Consider the following 11,864-nt stretch of genomic DNA (forward strand, 5'->3'; position numbering starts at 1 on the left):
AGTTTGAATTTGTTTTTCTTAACTACTTTTTACTTAATTGCACGACAACAAAAATAAATGCTTTTAAAATTGAGTACAAACCAAATACCAAGATGTTTATTTGAAACTGTATTAATCCTCTATAAAATAATCGAAATAAATTATGAAAACCAATTTAAAAACAACAAAATATTATAAAATGAAATTTTAAAAAATAAAAAATCAATATTAAAAATTGAAATTAAAAAACAAATCCAAGACTAAAAAACACAGTTTAGATGCATAGACCCAGATAATCTAGTAAGCATTGACCATTAAAACAAAACCTATCAGAACAGGCTTGCCAACCCAGAGCCGCGCGCTTGGGGTTGATGTGGAATATTGAAGACATTGTATATTTGTATGTGTCAAAATAAAGTTTACCGAAAAAGAAGAAAAGAAAAGAATTATGAATCATGGAGAAAGCGAGATTTGAACCTTGGCCGGCAAACTTCAACAGGTTTTAAATCTTTCTCCTTAAATACTCAAAACACATGGATCTTTTACACCCAATTTATTGTTAAGTGAAACCATTGTTTTTTTTTTTATATATAAAAAAAAGTAGCCGACACGTTGCCTACTTTCTACGAAATCCCAGATATCTCAATGGTGGCCAAAAATCAAATGAAGGGTTTTTCAACTGAAAAATCCATTTTGAAACCATTTTCATTTTAAACACCATAAAAATCTCAATATATAATATAAAAGCTTTAAAACATCTCGGAATCACTCAAAAAAAATAAAATTAACTAAATAGAAAGATCTAAATTGAATCCGATATTTTTTCTCAGTTTCTCAAGTTAAAAATTGAAAAAAAAAGTTTTGAACCAAATCAAATTTCTAAAAACTAAAATATATCATTGGCAAAACCTCTAGGTAAAATTTTGCAAAAAAAGCACAGGGATCATTTTTGTTTTCCTTTTCTTTTTTCTTTTTAAAAAATTTGCCAACGTTTTTGCCTTTTCTTCAAGCTTGGTCCCCTTTTAATCTCGCACAAACAATAGATTTGAGGATTGTATAAGTACTAGATAAAAAAAATAAAAGACCAAATAAATAAATAAAAGAAAAGAATTAAAAAAAAAAGAGCATTGTTCGAATAAAAAAATGCTTTATGAGGAGGTGAAAGGTGCTTTCTCACCTTCTCATTTGGTTTTGTTACAGTGAACAATATTCTATGAGGATGTGAACAGTAGTCTTAACACAGATTGTAACTACCAATTACATGCGCTTACCACTACATTATGGTTTGGACATCAAAATTAAAACGAGGTACTAAAAAATAGAAATGAAAACCTCCTCTCCTTACCCTTCCTCTGTCTCGGTATTTTATTCTAAAGCATTTCAACAATTACAACAAATTTTATCAAGACCACGCAATACATCATAAGACCGCGATAATATTTTAGAGTTATGCAGTGGTTATTTTAAAAAATATTTTTTTAAAAGAATATATTAAAAGATTATTTTTTTAATTTTAAAAATTAATTTTAATATCTACACATAAAAAATCTGAAAATAAAAAAAAATTAATCTAAAGTAAATATTTAAATTTTTTTAAATTTTTTTCAAAAATACTTTTAATATACAAAAACTAGTTAAGAATAAATTTAACAATACCATGCTACCAGTGACAAGCTACTCAATTCTAATACGATTTAACATCTTGCCGTCTCTTTTCTTCTAATTAAAGTTTTTTTTAAAAAACTTTGACGTAATCAATTTTTTTTTTCAACCGACATTTATTATAATGTAATGAAAGCTTTATAATAGGTTTATTTTGATCCCTGACCTTTTTAGAAAATTATTTTAGTGCTCATATTTTATTCTTATTTATAAATTAATCCTCATTTGAATTTACATTTTGCAACTAAACCTCTCATGATTACTCTCAATCTTGTAATAGTAATAAGTTCATTGCATAGTTTTTTTTTTTTTTAATGGGAAGCTTATAAGCTATTACAGTTATAGCGATCCACTCCAACAATTACATTATATGATCCATTGTATCCAACTAAACATACTGCATAATCCAACACATCCTCAATTTTTTTTCCTTTCAATTAAAACTAATATTAAAATGAAAGTCTGATTCTATCTGCAAACTTCGACAACATCCTCTCTTTTTTCTTTTAATTCTATCCCAGTAGGCAAGGCATTATTGGGACATTGATACTTCATTTTACACAGCGAGAGCATATTTGGTTTCTCAACACACAAAACAGCAGAATGAATCCTTTACGTACACCATTGCAATAGATGGCTTTATACAAAGTTGGAAGGATAAACCAAGAGTTCATTTCATAAGCAGCACCATCCGCTAATAACAAAACTGGTTCATATCGCCATTTCCATGGACACTTGAGAGCAATGGGAACAGAAACAGCAACATACAGTCAAGCATCCGCTGCCATCTGAAAATCCACTTCCACCCTACTGCTGGTTCTTAAAAGACTGTACAAAACATAACATACACACACAATCAGCAGCAAGCCACCGAAGATACCAGCTTATCTTATATTATATTAAAAATATTAGATAACATCTCACGTCAATATTCTTGGAGAGGTCTTTCATCTGCTCAGCAAGTTCTTGCTTCTTCTTTGCCGCTGCATAACAAAACATTAGTCACCGTCAGGGTAATAGCAAATAGAGCCTGCAATTGCTAGTCCAAACCACCAAATGTAATAGAAACATACCGATGTTTGAAATATCATCAATCCTCCTCGATGTCCTCACTGCAAACCTCTGGAATGCAGGACTGCAACCACGGAAGAAAAATCAAAATTAAAGGGTCGATAATGAAAAGGTTAAAACCTCTACAATAATCAGAATCAAAGGTCAAAAAAGAGAAGGTTGAGATCTTCAAGCAATAACTGAGTCTTTCAAGCCAGAAAGTACTATCAGGGATGATAAAAGGAGCAAAAACGACATGAACTGTTAATCAAGCACCTATCACCTAGGTGTACGGACATCATCCTATCATTGACATTCATAAAGAACTCATATTCATAAACCGCAGATCCACAACCCAAGCTCTTTTTTGTTCAATTGACTCACCCAAATCAGATGAGTAAATAATACCGCAGAATAACACCGCCCCATAGCTTCATTTCTACAAATGAATCAAGTTTTTTATTCCTTTATGGAAGAAAAAGAGTATTGAATGAAATATAAACAAACAAATAAATAAATGCTCAGTCGCGGAGTTTTCTCAAACTTCAGAAGTTGCACTGCACTGCAGACACAATAATTTAGAAGATTTGACACTGTTTCGCTTCAGGGAGTAAACTGTCAAGGAATAAGATCAATCCCGACAGCCTATCAGAGAAGCTTTAACAGACGAATTCCACAAGTCATTAAAGCTTGCCTTACAATCTTTGACTAATGGCATGTTACCAGCAGCTCACTAAACAAGATGATGGATTAAAAAAAAAAAAAAAAAAAAAACAGAACACAAGACCAAAGAATGAAGAGCACATATCAACATAGAGTGAACTCAAATATAGAAGAAGTGCCACAAATATACAAGAAAAATACAAAATTTCCCTTTGTGATAAAATATTTTCACAATTTCTAAGCTGCATGTTGTAAAATAACATCCACATAGGCATTTTAGTCGTAACCAATTGGTAAAGGGTTGAGCCTAGCCCAATAAGATCAAGTTTGAAAGAGGCGACTTGATCTAGGACATTTACATGATATATAGAGTTTAACATGCATCTAATACACCATGTTATTTATTCTGGACTTGGGATTTTTCCCTGTACACTTTCTCCAAGTTGGTCAACACTCTCAAAAATATTTGTGCTTCTCTACAGCACCAGCAAAGCCCTATGGAACTGGATTTGAATTTAGGAAGGTGTTTTTAGAGAGAACAAGAACATATATGTTTGTGTGAGAGTGTTTTCTGAATTCAATGAAGTGTACTCTCCAAAATAAATAACATAGTATGCGTCTTAAACTCTATCATATAAGTCCTCCATCGAATTCGCTATTTCAAACTCCATCTCACTGGGTTAAGTTAAAGCACTTAACAGTTAATTAACTAAAATGCTCATGTGGAAATTATTTACAACACTAACATTTAACCGTATATTACACGAAACATGTCCATTGCTTCAAAAATCAAACCAGAGAGGATTGCATTAACTGCAACAACCTTAAAAGGAAGTTCTAATCAAAACATCAATCCAGTCAAATGAACCAATAATCTCTTCATGATTCAAAGCAAGGAAAAAGGCATTAATATTATACGCAAACAAAAATAGACCAGAAATAAAATTTTGTCCAACTTCAATAGCCACAGCACATAACAAGTTGCACTGCAGAAAAAAATATCAACGCTCGTTTGCTTCAGCTGAATGAAGCATTAAGGTACCTACTCAACTCCAATGGTCAGATAAAAAAGCTTAATTAAACAAAAGCACAAAAAGATTGTTCAACAATTAAAATATTCTGTTACATATCAGTTGAGCAATAAAATCAAAGGCGGATAGAAATCAATAGAATCAAGAATACCTGTTAGCAAGACCATTGACGACAAGCTCATTCACAACATAAGATAAGACCCTGTGCATGAAATTCCCACCCGCCATGGCTTGTTACCTTTCTTAAAAGAAAGAGATCAAACAGACAAATCAGCAACAAGTTTAATCTTAAGAAATGAAATTGATTGATCAACAAATACCTTTAGGATTTCTGTTTATTTCTAATCCAAGATTACAAAACCAACAGAGCCCTATAAAACAGCAATTCAATTTTCTTAAAAAAAAAATGAATAAACCCTAAAATTATGAAATTCAGGTATCCATAATTATGATACACAAAAAGATTGGGCACGTAAAAATGACCACAACAGATTTGAATGATTATCAAGCAAGTGCAGCTAAGGAATTGACTGCGTAACCTGAGAGAAAAAGAATGGCGATCGGGAAGCAATTTGAGTGTGGAGAAAGATTCATCGATGATAGGAAGGCGTGTTTAGGGTTGGTAAGAGCGGCCCATGGGCTTCGTTTCTTGTTTAGGGTTTGAGCAGCCTAGGGTCCGTTAGCAAGATGACTGTTTTCTTTGGTTTACAAAATAACAAAGTCCCTCCCATCCCTATGATCTAATCAATCAATCAATCGCTTTAGTGAACAGAATATCAGAGTGAAGGGTTGCTTATGTAATATACACAATATACACACTAGCTATCTAACATGTACTCTGCTTGCTGCAGTTGTAAATTATTATTATTATTTTTTTAAAACGGATGTGTAGACACTTTGATGTATTTTTTTACATTAAAAAATTTAAAGTATAAATTGTAAAAAAATTAGAAAAATATATTAAGGCTTTATTGTGAGCATGTTTTTTTTAAAGATTAACGTTGGTGTCCGGGTCAGTTTGCGTGTTCCTTGACTAATTCTACGAACCTTGAAGTTAACGACCATACAAACCTCCAGTAACTCTGAAGTTTGTGAGACTTAAACTAGTGATTTTTGATGAACACGTTTATTGTTAGCATGTTTTTTGTCTAGTTTGTTCTTGTGCCTATATTATCATGTGTGGTTTTTTCATGCTTGATGCTTGTTATTTGTTTGATATAATCTTGAACAACTCATCATATATATTTGATAAATGTTCAACTTTTTTTAGAATAAATCTTTTAAAAAGTTCATTTGTTTAAAAGGTTTCTACCAAGTTTAATTTTTTAATTGTTATGGTTTTTTTCTTTTAATCTAGTTATATATATCCATGCAATTTATTTGATGTATTTGCATGATATATATTTTTATGAACTAGGATTGGTTTATACATGTTCTTGCAAACTTGTTTTTCCTGTGTGTGAAGTGTCCATATCAGTGATGTTATCACTTGCCACCTGTGATCGTCTTATTCATACTATAGTCAACGGCATTAGTAGGAACCACAAAACCATATCTTTATATACCATGAAGGCATGCCAGCCTTTATGCTAGTCATTCCATGTAGTGAGAATTGGTTGGGGGAATACATTCGCCACCTAAACAAATATTTACTGAAAGCTTCACTTAAACCTACTACCTTGAGATTGAGCCTGCTGAAATCTTCAGTTTGAAAGGAGTTAATGGCTTAACACTTTTGCTTCAAAAGCTCTGGGCCAGAAAAATACTCGTGTTCTTCACCAAATAATACGCAGATTCAGTTGGCCAGCAAGCACCCAATGAATTTTGCAGTATCTTCCAGTAGCATCTGCTTTACTTAATGGAGGTTTAACAAAGACATCTGTCACAATTCAGCAAGGTTAACTTGAAACCTGAGAAGTAACAACCTACGTTTAAGCCTAGAGCAGGGGCTGGTTTCCATGTAGATGCAGGCCCATAAATGGGTAAGAATAATTACAATATAAGATAAAGAAGATATGTAAATAAGGAAGATGAAAAACCCACCCAAATTGGGATCCAATTCCAAGTTTTCTCCATCATTTGATTGGGATTTAGCAAATCATGTAAATGATGCCTAAGAAAGGATGAGCAGGAAGAAAAGACTGCTGAGGACGTGCAACTTTTTATTTCAAAGCTCCCAAACCAGTGTCTGTACATGAGCTAAATATATTTTACAATTTTCCCTTATGAGGTTATCAAGCAGCTTCCCCGACACAGCAGAAAAAGTAGTAAATCACATTCAGATGGCACGTGAAAGTTTACACTGCTACATGCGACTTCGCTTGCTCAACATTGCTGGCTTAAAACTGGCAAGACCAGTGATTTCCCTGCCTGTTATCAAGCTGTTGATGTCATAGGTGCCTTCATATGTGTAAATGGGTTCTAAATCACATAGTGCCTGCAATGTGATCCCAAATACAGAAGAGTGAATGATATGTACAACAGCGAAGCATGTTGGAAAATTAAAGAAAACAGATTCTTCACATCTAAGAATAGTGATCAATGAAGAAGCCATTCACCAGTTGGTGCAATGAGTGGTAAATGAAAACAAAGCTGAATCAAGTTTTTAGTCTTTGCATGTTAAAAGACCTCAGGCATGGCTTTTGGTATTGAAAAATTCCATTTTCATCTGATCTAAATGTGTCAGTCATGTGTCCAAGAGTAAACTTCTCAGTAAAGAGTTTAGCATGAAAACCTTGGCAACTAGAAAATCAGCCAAAATTCCATTGCCACCAAGTAACTCCCTCCCAATACTAGCAGTTTCCCTTGCCTTCAAACTGATCCATGCCTGAAGATGTAAAACAACATCAATGCATCATGGCTGGAAAGCACAATCCTTTATCACTAAATATATCACAGAAATGAATCGGTCAATCATACCTTTGCCAAGCTAGCTTGACCTGGGGTCATTTTTTCCTTTTCATACAACTTGCAAAGACGCCAACCAACTAGTACCATTGCTTGGACATTACCAAGCATGTGAACAAGTTTCTGTTGATTGATTTGGAAAGCTGCCAATGGTGCTCCAAATTGTTTCCTTTCCTTTAGATACCTTTGAATCATTTAAGAGTCAATATAAGTAATGTGGGAAGTTAAAATAAAGATACTCAGGAGAATCAGGATATAAAGTGATTACCTGTGACACATGTCATAGACCCCCATTGATATGCCAATAGGTTGCCAGGCAACCATTACACGCGAAACAGCTAGAACCTAATTTTACTTAGCAGTACTCAGCAAGGAGCTTGGAAATCTCAAACTCATAAAGATAAGATCATATAGAACAAAATGGAATAAGAACAGAAAAATTCAGCTGTGTAAAAAGTTCACAACAAGCAAGATTTACCAGGCCCTTCTGCGAATCAATACTATAGGTGAACTGATGAGTAATTGTGTATTGATTTTCACGCTCATTAAAACTCTCAACAAGGGAAAAAGGACCTGACTAATTAAAAGGCAACCCCCAAGGGGTAAAAGGAAAAGATGTAGCTTTCTTATGTTGGCAATGTTACAAAACACTCAGTAAAGGGAACAGAGTAAAAGTCCAAACACTGCCAAATTATAACAATCTCAGAAGCGCATTTAAACTTAAAAGGTCCTAAAAGCCATGAACCAACTAAAATGTAGAAAAACATGGTCCAAATAAAATTATAAAGATTTTTTTTCCTTTGTTTATTTAATTGAGTTTTAAAGAGCTTGAAAATCAACTGCCAAAGAGTAAAAGGAAGAGATGTATTTTCCTTGGTAATGTTATGAAAAGCTCAGTAGAATGGGTGTGGAGCAAACACACCAAAAACCGCTGCAAATTATAACGAGTTTTGAAGCATATTCAACTAAAAACATCCTACCAAATTACAGAAGCCAAGTAAAATGCAGAAAAACATTGTCTGGATAAACTTAGAAAGTATATTTTACTCTTGCTTCATTTGCTTAAGAAGATAGGGTAGAATACAAAGATCATAATATAATTCTCATAAATTTTGAATAGTTTGATCTGTTTCTCTTATCCACTAGACATTTCATTAATTTTGTGTTCTCCAATTGACTTACTAAATCTCAACAGAATCACGTAGGCGACAGCAACTTTGCAAACAATTATGTGAACTTCTAAAGTTTGATATGATGGGAATTGATCCCAAGGCTAAGGCAGCCCCAGTGGAAATGTTCTACGGCATTAATAACTCTTGGTTGGCATACTGTTGCACTCCAGATAAATACTGAAGTTTCAGATTTGCAACATAACACTGGAGTTCCATTTCACTATCTTTTGGTAACACAAATAGATTACTTGGTATTTCCTAAAACTAAAGATTTGCGGGCTACCACTGCATAGTTGATTATCCAGAAAATCATAGCAAGACTGACACTAATGATCATGGGCAGGTTTCTCAGAAAGAACTTGTTACTGCTGTACCTTATTTGTATCTTGAAAAGAGTTGACACCAGGCAACCTGTCCTCATCAGGAACAAAAACTCTTTTCATGACAATATCTCCATTTTGTACAATGCGCAGACCAATTTTATTTTCAATTTTTGTAACTGTTAATCCAGGAGCGTCCTTCTTTACTATAAATCTGAAACAGGAAAAAAGAGAGAGGGCAATACATGTAAAAAGACAATGCACAATGAAAAACTGTCGAATGTAGTGTTATGAACAAAACTAGAGAAAAAAGACACCTATAAAATGCACAATAATGGGCATGAAAGTCAGAAATTGAGAATGAAAGAGTGAGACCTTTCTAGGAGAGTCACTTACTGAACCTTATTTTAGCTAGTAAATAAAATTAGCCTTCTCTTCTCATTTCCAGCTCCCCCATGTGTTGGAAATCTCATGCAAGAAGCATGCCAGGATGCCCAAAAAGTACTCATAAAGTAGCTTGTTTCAAATGTACTCATCTCTAAACACTCAAGCATTTGGCATGCAATACTACATACAAGTACAGTTGTACTATAGATTTGAGCCTTGATAGTTTCCTCAATCTTTGTTAAGAATTACTTAGAGATGTTGGTGAGCATTTAGAGCCAACAATCATTTATATGGCTTCAGATGGGATCAAGCACACACCCTTATCAGATGTCCAGTTTGCTTGATTCACTTAGGGCCCATGAGAAAGGAAGTCTTGTGCGAGGTTTGGTTATGCACAAACAGTCTCAGTGCATTTGATTGATGGGAGTCACTGGTTTTGGGCTCAGAGAATGATGGAACCAGTAATCATTAGGATACCATTTCACATATCTTATAGATGCACAACAGGCTACTTTCTTTGTGTTCCTGTGTAACTATCCACCAAAATACAGAACAAACTTGATAGACAATGACTACAGTGTACCGTTTTATCACAGACATCTAGTGCCCTACACAGTAAAACTCTCAAATTTACATGTGCAAAAGGGAATGTACATTCGCTTGCATGCATATTAATCCAGAAAAATCTCTATGAAGAATTCGTTGGTCTTTGTGCAAGCCTTTCCAAAAATTTAGGCTGCATCTAGTTTCTATAATTACAAATCTCAGAGATCAGCATAATGTCGACAAGACTCACCACACTAGTTATAGATAGAGAGAATCATACCCGTTAATCTGATTAGTAGTGGTATTGCGAGCGAATACAACAAGCAAATCTGCAAAGGTACTGTTTCCTATCCAGCGTTTTTTGCCCTCGAGTATCCAACCTCCTTCCACCTGAATATCCCAGAATGAGAGCAAAAGCAAGACATAGCAAGAAATTCAGCAGAACGGCATGAAGAATAGCAACGTAAAAATAACATAGAAGAGGTCAGGATGTCAGACCTTTATTGCTGTTGTTTTCAGACCACTTGCATCACTTCCATAGTCAGGCTCGGTCAAAGCCTAATGATCAGGACAACATAAAATAACTTGAATCTAGCATAAATACATATCAGACACATGTAGTGCCCGAGTGCCAAAAGAAGCCACTTACCCAACAAGCTACGGTGCTGAACTGTGCCAAAGAAGGTAAATATTTCAGCTTCTGTTCCTCCGAACCACAAAATGCTGTTCTTCACAATCCAGGCAAAAGGTCAGAACTCATTAGTTAGCAGCATCTTGTTTTGTAACTAAATCCAGGAACTAGCATGTCTTAAAAGGAAAGACAGTTAAACCAAGATCTCACCTATGGTGAGCATTGCCAGAGATGAATGCACCAAAATAAAAGTCGAACAGCTCGCGTCAACTCTAGCAACTTCTGCCATTGCGATGGCACTTGCAGTGATGGAAAGACCAGGGCACCCATAACCCTGAGATTTCAAGTCAGTTAATCATCCAATTTCCCAATTCAACTTGAACAAAATACGAAAGTTACCTTGATCGTTCCCCCAGCTATACCCAAGGCACCGAGCTTCGGAATCGCATGAAACGGGAACTTCGCCTTCTCCCAATACTGTAAAGCAATAAAATAAATAAATTATACATAATTTTTTTTTCCTGCCAAAATCTAAACATAATACCTCTGTCATCATCGGAGCTATTTCCTTCTCCATACACTCCCTCACTCTCATCCTGAGTGCCTGATCCTCCACGGTTAATAAATCACTGAATTGATAGTAATCTGAAACTGTTTTATTTTAAAATAACAACAGCATATTCATTGATTAGCGAGTGTCGAAAATGGCCTAAATTTCTCTCAATAGATCATAATTTTTTTTTTTAAAATCTATTGATGCTCTTACCGCTAGGAGGAAATGTGGAAACTGGAGTTGCTTGAGGGAAGGCGACGGAAACATCCAACGGCGGTAAATTAAAATACGAGCTCCTTGGATTTTGCTCAAGCTCATCTGCTAAAACAGTTTTTTAAAAAAAGTAAGTAATTAATTTAGGAACAACATGAAGATTAATGGAATCAAGCCATTAACAACAGTATATCAAACTTGTTTGACATGCACACCTCTGTTTTTAGGGATTGACATGGTTGGAAAATATAAAACAGGAGAGACACCTAAGATGTGTTTATTTTTTTATTTGGAACTAAAATCAGTTACGTTGTTGCTCTTATGATCTTTTCAGTAAGAGACAATATGAGAGAGAAACGACGAAACTCCGTTTTAAAATATGAGAAAATGACTACTAAGTTAAATTATATAAAAATTTAATAGTCATCTTTTTTTTCCATTTAGTTTTTATATTTAAATTTATTCCTACTTATTTTAAAACTATATGGGCCCAACTTTATAACTAGCCCATATACTTCTTTTTTAATGAAAATGTGATGGCTTTAAGAAAAAACAAAGGAAACCCATCTTCTTCGGCCGACTAGTATAAATACATCTAGTGGGCTTCAAAGCAGGGCCCAAACCAAGCAAAATATGTGATGGCTCAGCTTTTCTTATTATTAATCACAAAATTAAAATGATTGAATAATTATTTCAAGAGCTACTGAATTAATGCAAAGAACTTTAATGGGTTACGTTTGGAAATGCTAT

At 34.2% G+C, this 11,864-nt stretch overlaps 2 protein-coding genes across 8 annotated transcripts; both read right to left on the reverse strand.

Moving 5' to 3' along the window:
• Positions 1-2,055: 2,055 nt before the first annotated feature.
• LOC133688326 (uncharacterized) lies at positions 2,056-5,066 on the reverse strand. Of its 6 annotated transcripts, none has more exons than XM_062107774.1 (6): positions 4,925-5,041; positions 4,706-4,756; positions 4,537-4,627; positions 2,715-2,776; positions 2,566-2,624; positions 2,056-2,469 (listed from the first exon to the last, which is right to left on the reverse strand). In XM_062107774.1, exons 3-6 carry the CDS (start codon positions 4,611-4,613, stop codon positions 2,449-2,451), a joined length of 219 nt encoding a protein of 72 aa, XP_061963758.1. In that variant the 5' UTR covers positions 4,614-4,627; positions 4,706-4,756; positions 4,925-5,041; the 3' UTR covers positions 2,056-2,448. The 6 variants fall into 6 exon arrangements, with proteins under 6 accessions (XP_061963758.1, XP_061963754.1, XP_061963755.1 ...); XM_062107770.1 differs by having other exon boundaries at positions 4,537-4,623; positions 4,925-5,036; XM_062107771.1 differs by lacking the exon at positions 4,925-5,041 and adding an exon at positions 4,869-4,887 and having other exon boundaries at positions 4,537-4,623.
• Positions 5,067-6,527: 1,461 nt separating this feature from the next.
• On the reverse strand, positions 6,528-11,479 carry LOC133689756 (acyl-coenzyme A oxidase 4, peroxisomal-like). 2 transcript variants are annotated; one of them, XM_062109772.1, is made up of 13 exons: positions 11,330-11,479; positions 11,115-11,219; positions 10,893-10,999; positions 10,748-10,825; positions 10,559-10,682; positions 10,367-10,440; positions 10,216-10,275; positions 9,998-10,107; positions 8,839-8,998; positions 7,561-7,637; positions 7,305-7,476; positions 7,120-7,212; positions 6,528-6,822 (listed from the first exon to the last, which is right to left on the reverse strand). In XM_062109772.1, exons 1-13 carry the CDS (start codon positions 11,349-11,351, stop codon positions 6,691-6,693), a joined length of 1,314 nt encoding a protein of 437 aa, XP_061965756.1. In that variant the 5' UTR covers positions 11,352-11,479; the 3' UTR covers positions 6,528-6,690. The 2 variants fall into 2 exon arrangements, with proteins under 2 accessions (XP_061965756.1, XP_061965754.1); XM_062109770.1 differs by having other exon boundaries at positions 11,115-11,222; positions 11,330-11,474.
• Positions 11,480-11,864: the final 385 nt, after the last annotated feature.

Source organism: Populus nigra, chromosome 3 (assembly GCF_951802175.1).
Source record: "Populus nigra chromosome 3, ddPopNigr1.1, whole genome shotgun sequence".
NCBI lineage: Eukaryota > Viridiplantae > Streptophyta > Magnoliopsida > Malpighiales > Salicaceae > Populus > Populus nigra.

Excerpts from the sequence above, each read along its gene's own strand:
- LOC133688326 (XM_062107772.1), bottom strand. The coding sequence starts at position 4,613 with ATGGCGGGTGGGAATTTCATGCACAGGGTCTTATCTTATGTTGTGAAT. Across the intron at positions 2,777-4,536 it reads GTCAATGGTCTTGCTAACAG|TCCTGCATTCCAGAGGTTTG; the intron begins GTATTCTTGATT and ends CCGTGGTTGCAG. Across the intron at positions 2,625-2,714 it reads TGATGATATTTCAAACATCG|CGGCAAAGAAGAAGCAAGAA; the intron begins GTATGTTTCTAT and ends TTTGTTATGCAG.
- LOC133689756 (XM_062109770.1), bottom strand. The coding sequence starts at position 11,351 with ATGTCAATCCCTAAAAACAGAG. Across the intron at positions 10,826-10,892 it reads TAGCTCCGATGATGACAGAG|TATTGGGAGAAGGCGAAGTT; the intron begins GTATTATGTTTA and ends ATTGCTTTACAG. Across the intron at positions 7,477-7,560 it reads GTCTATGACATGTGTCACAG|GTATCTAAAGGAAAGGAAAC; the intron begins GTAATCACTTTA and ends AATGATTCAAAG.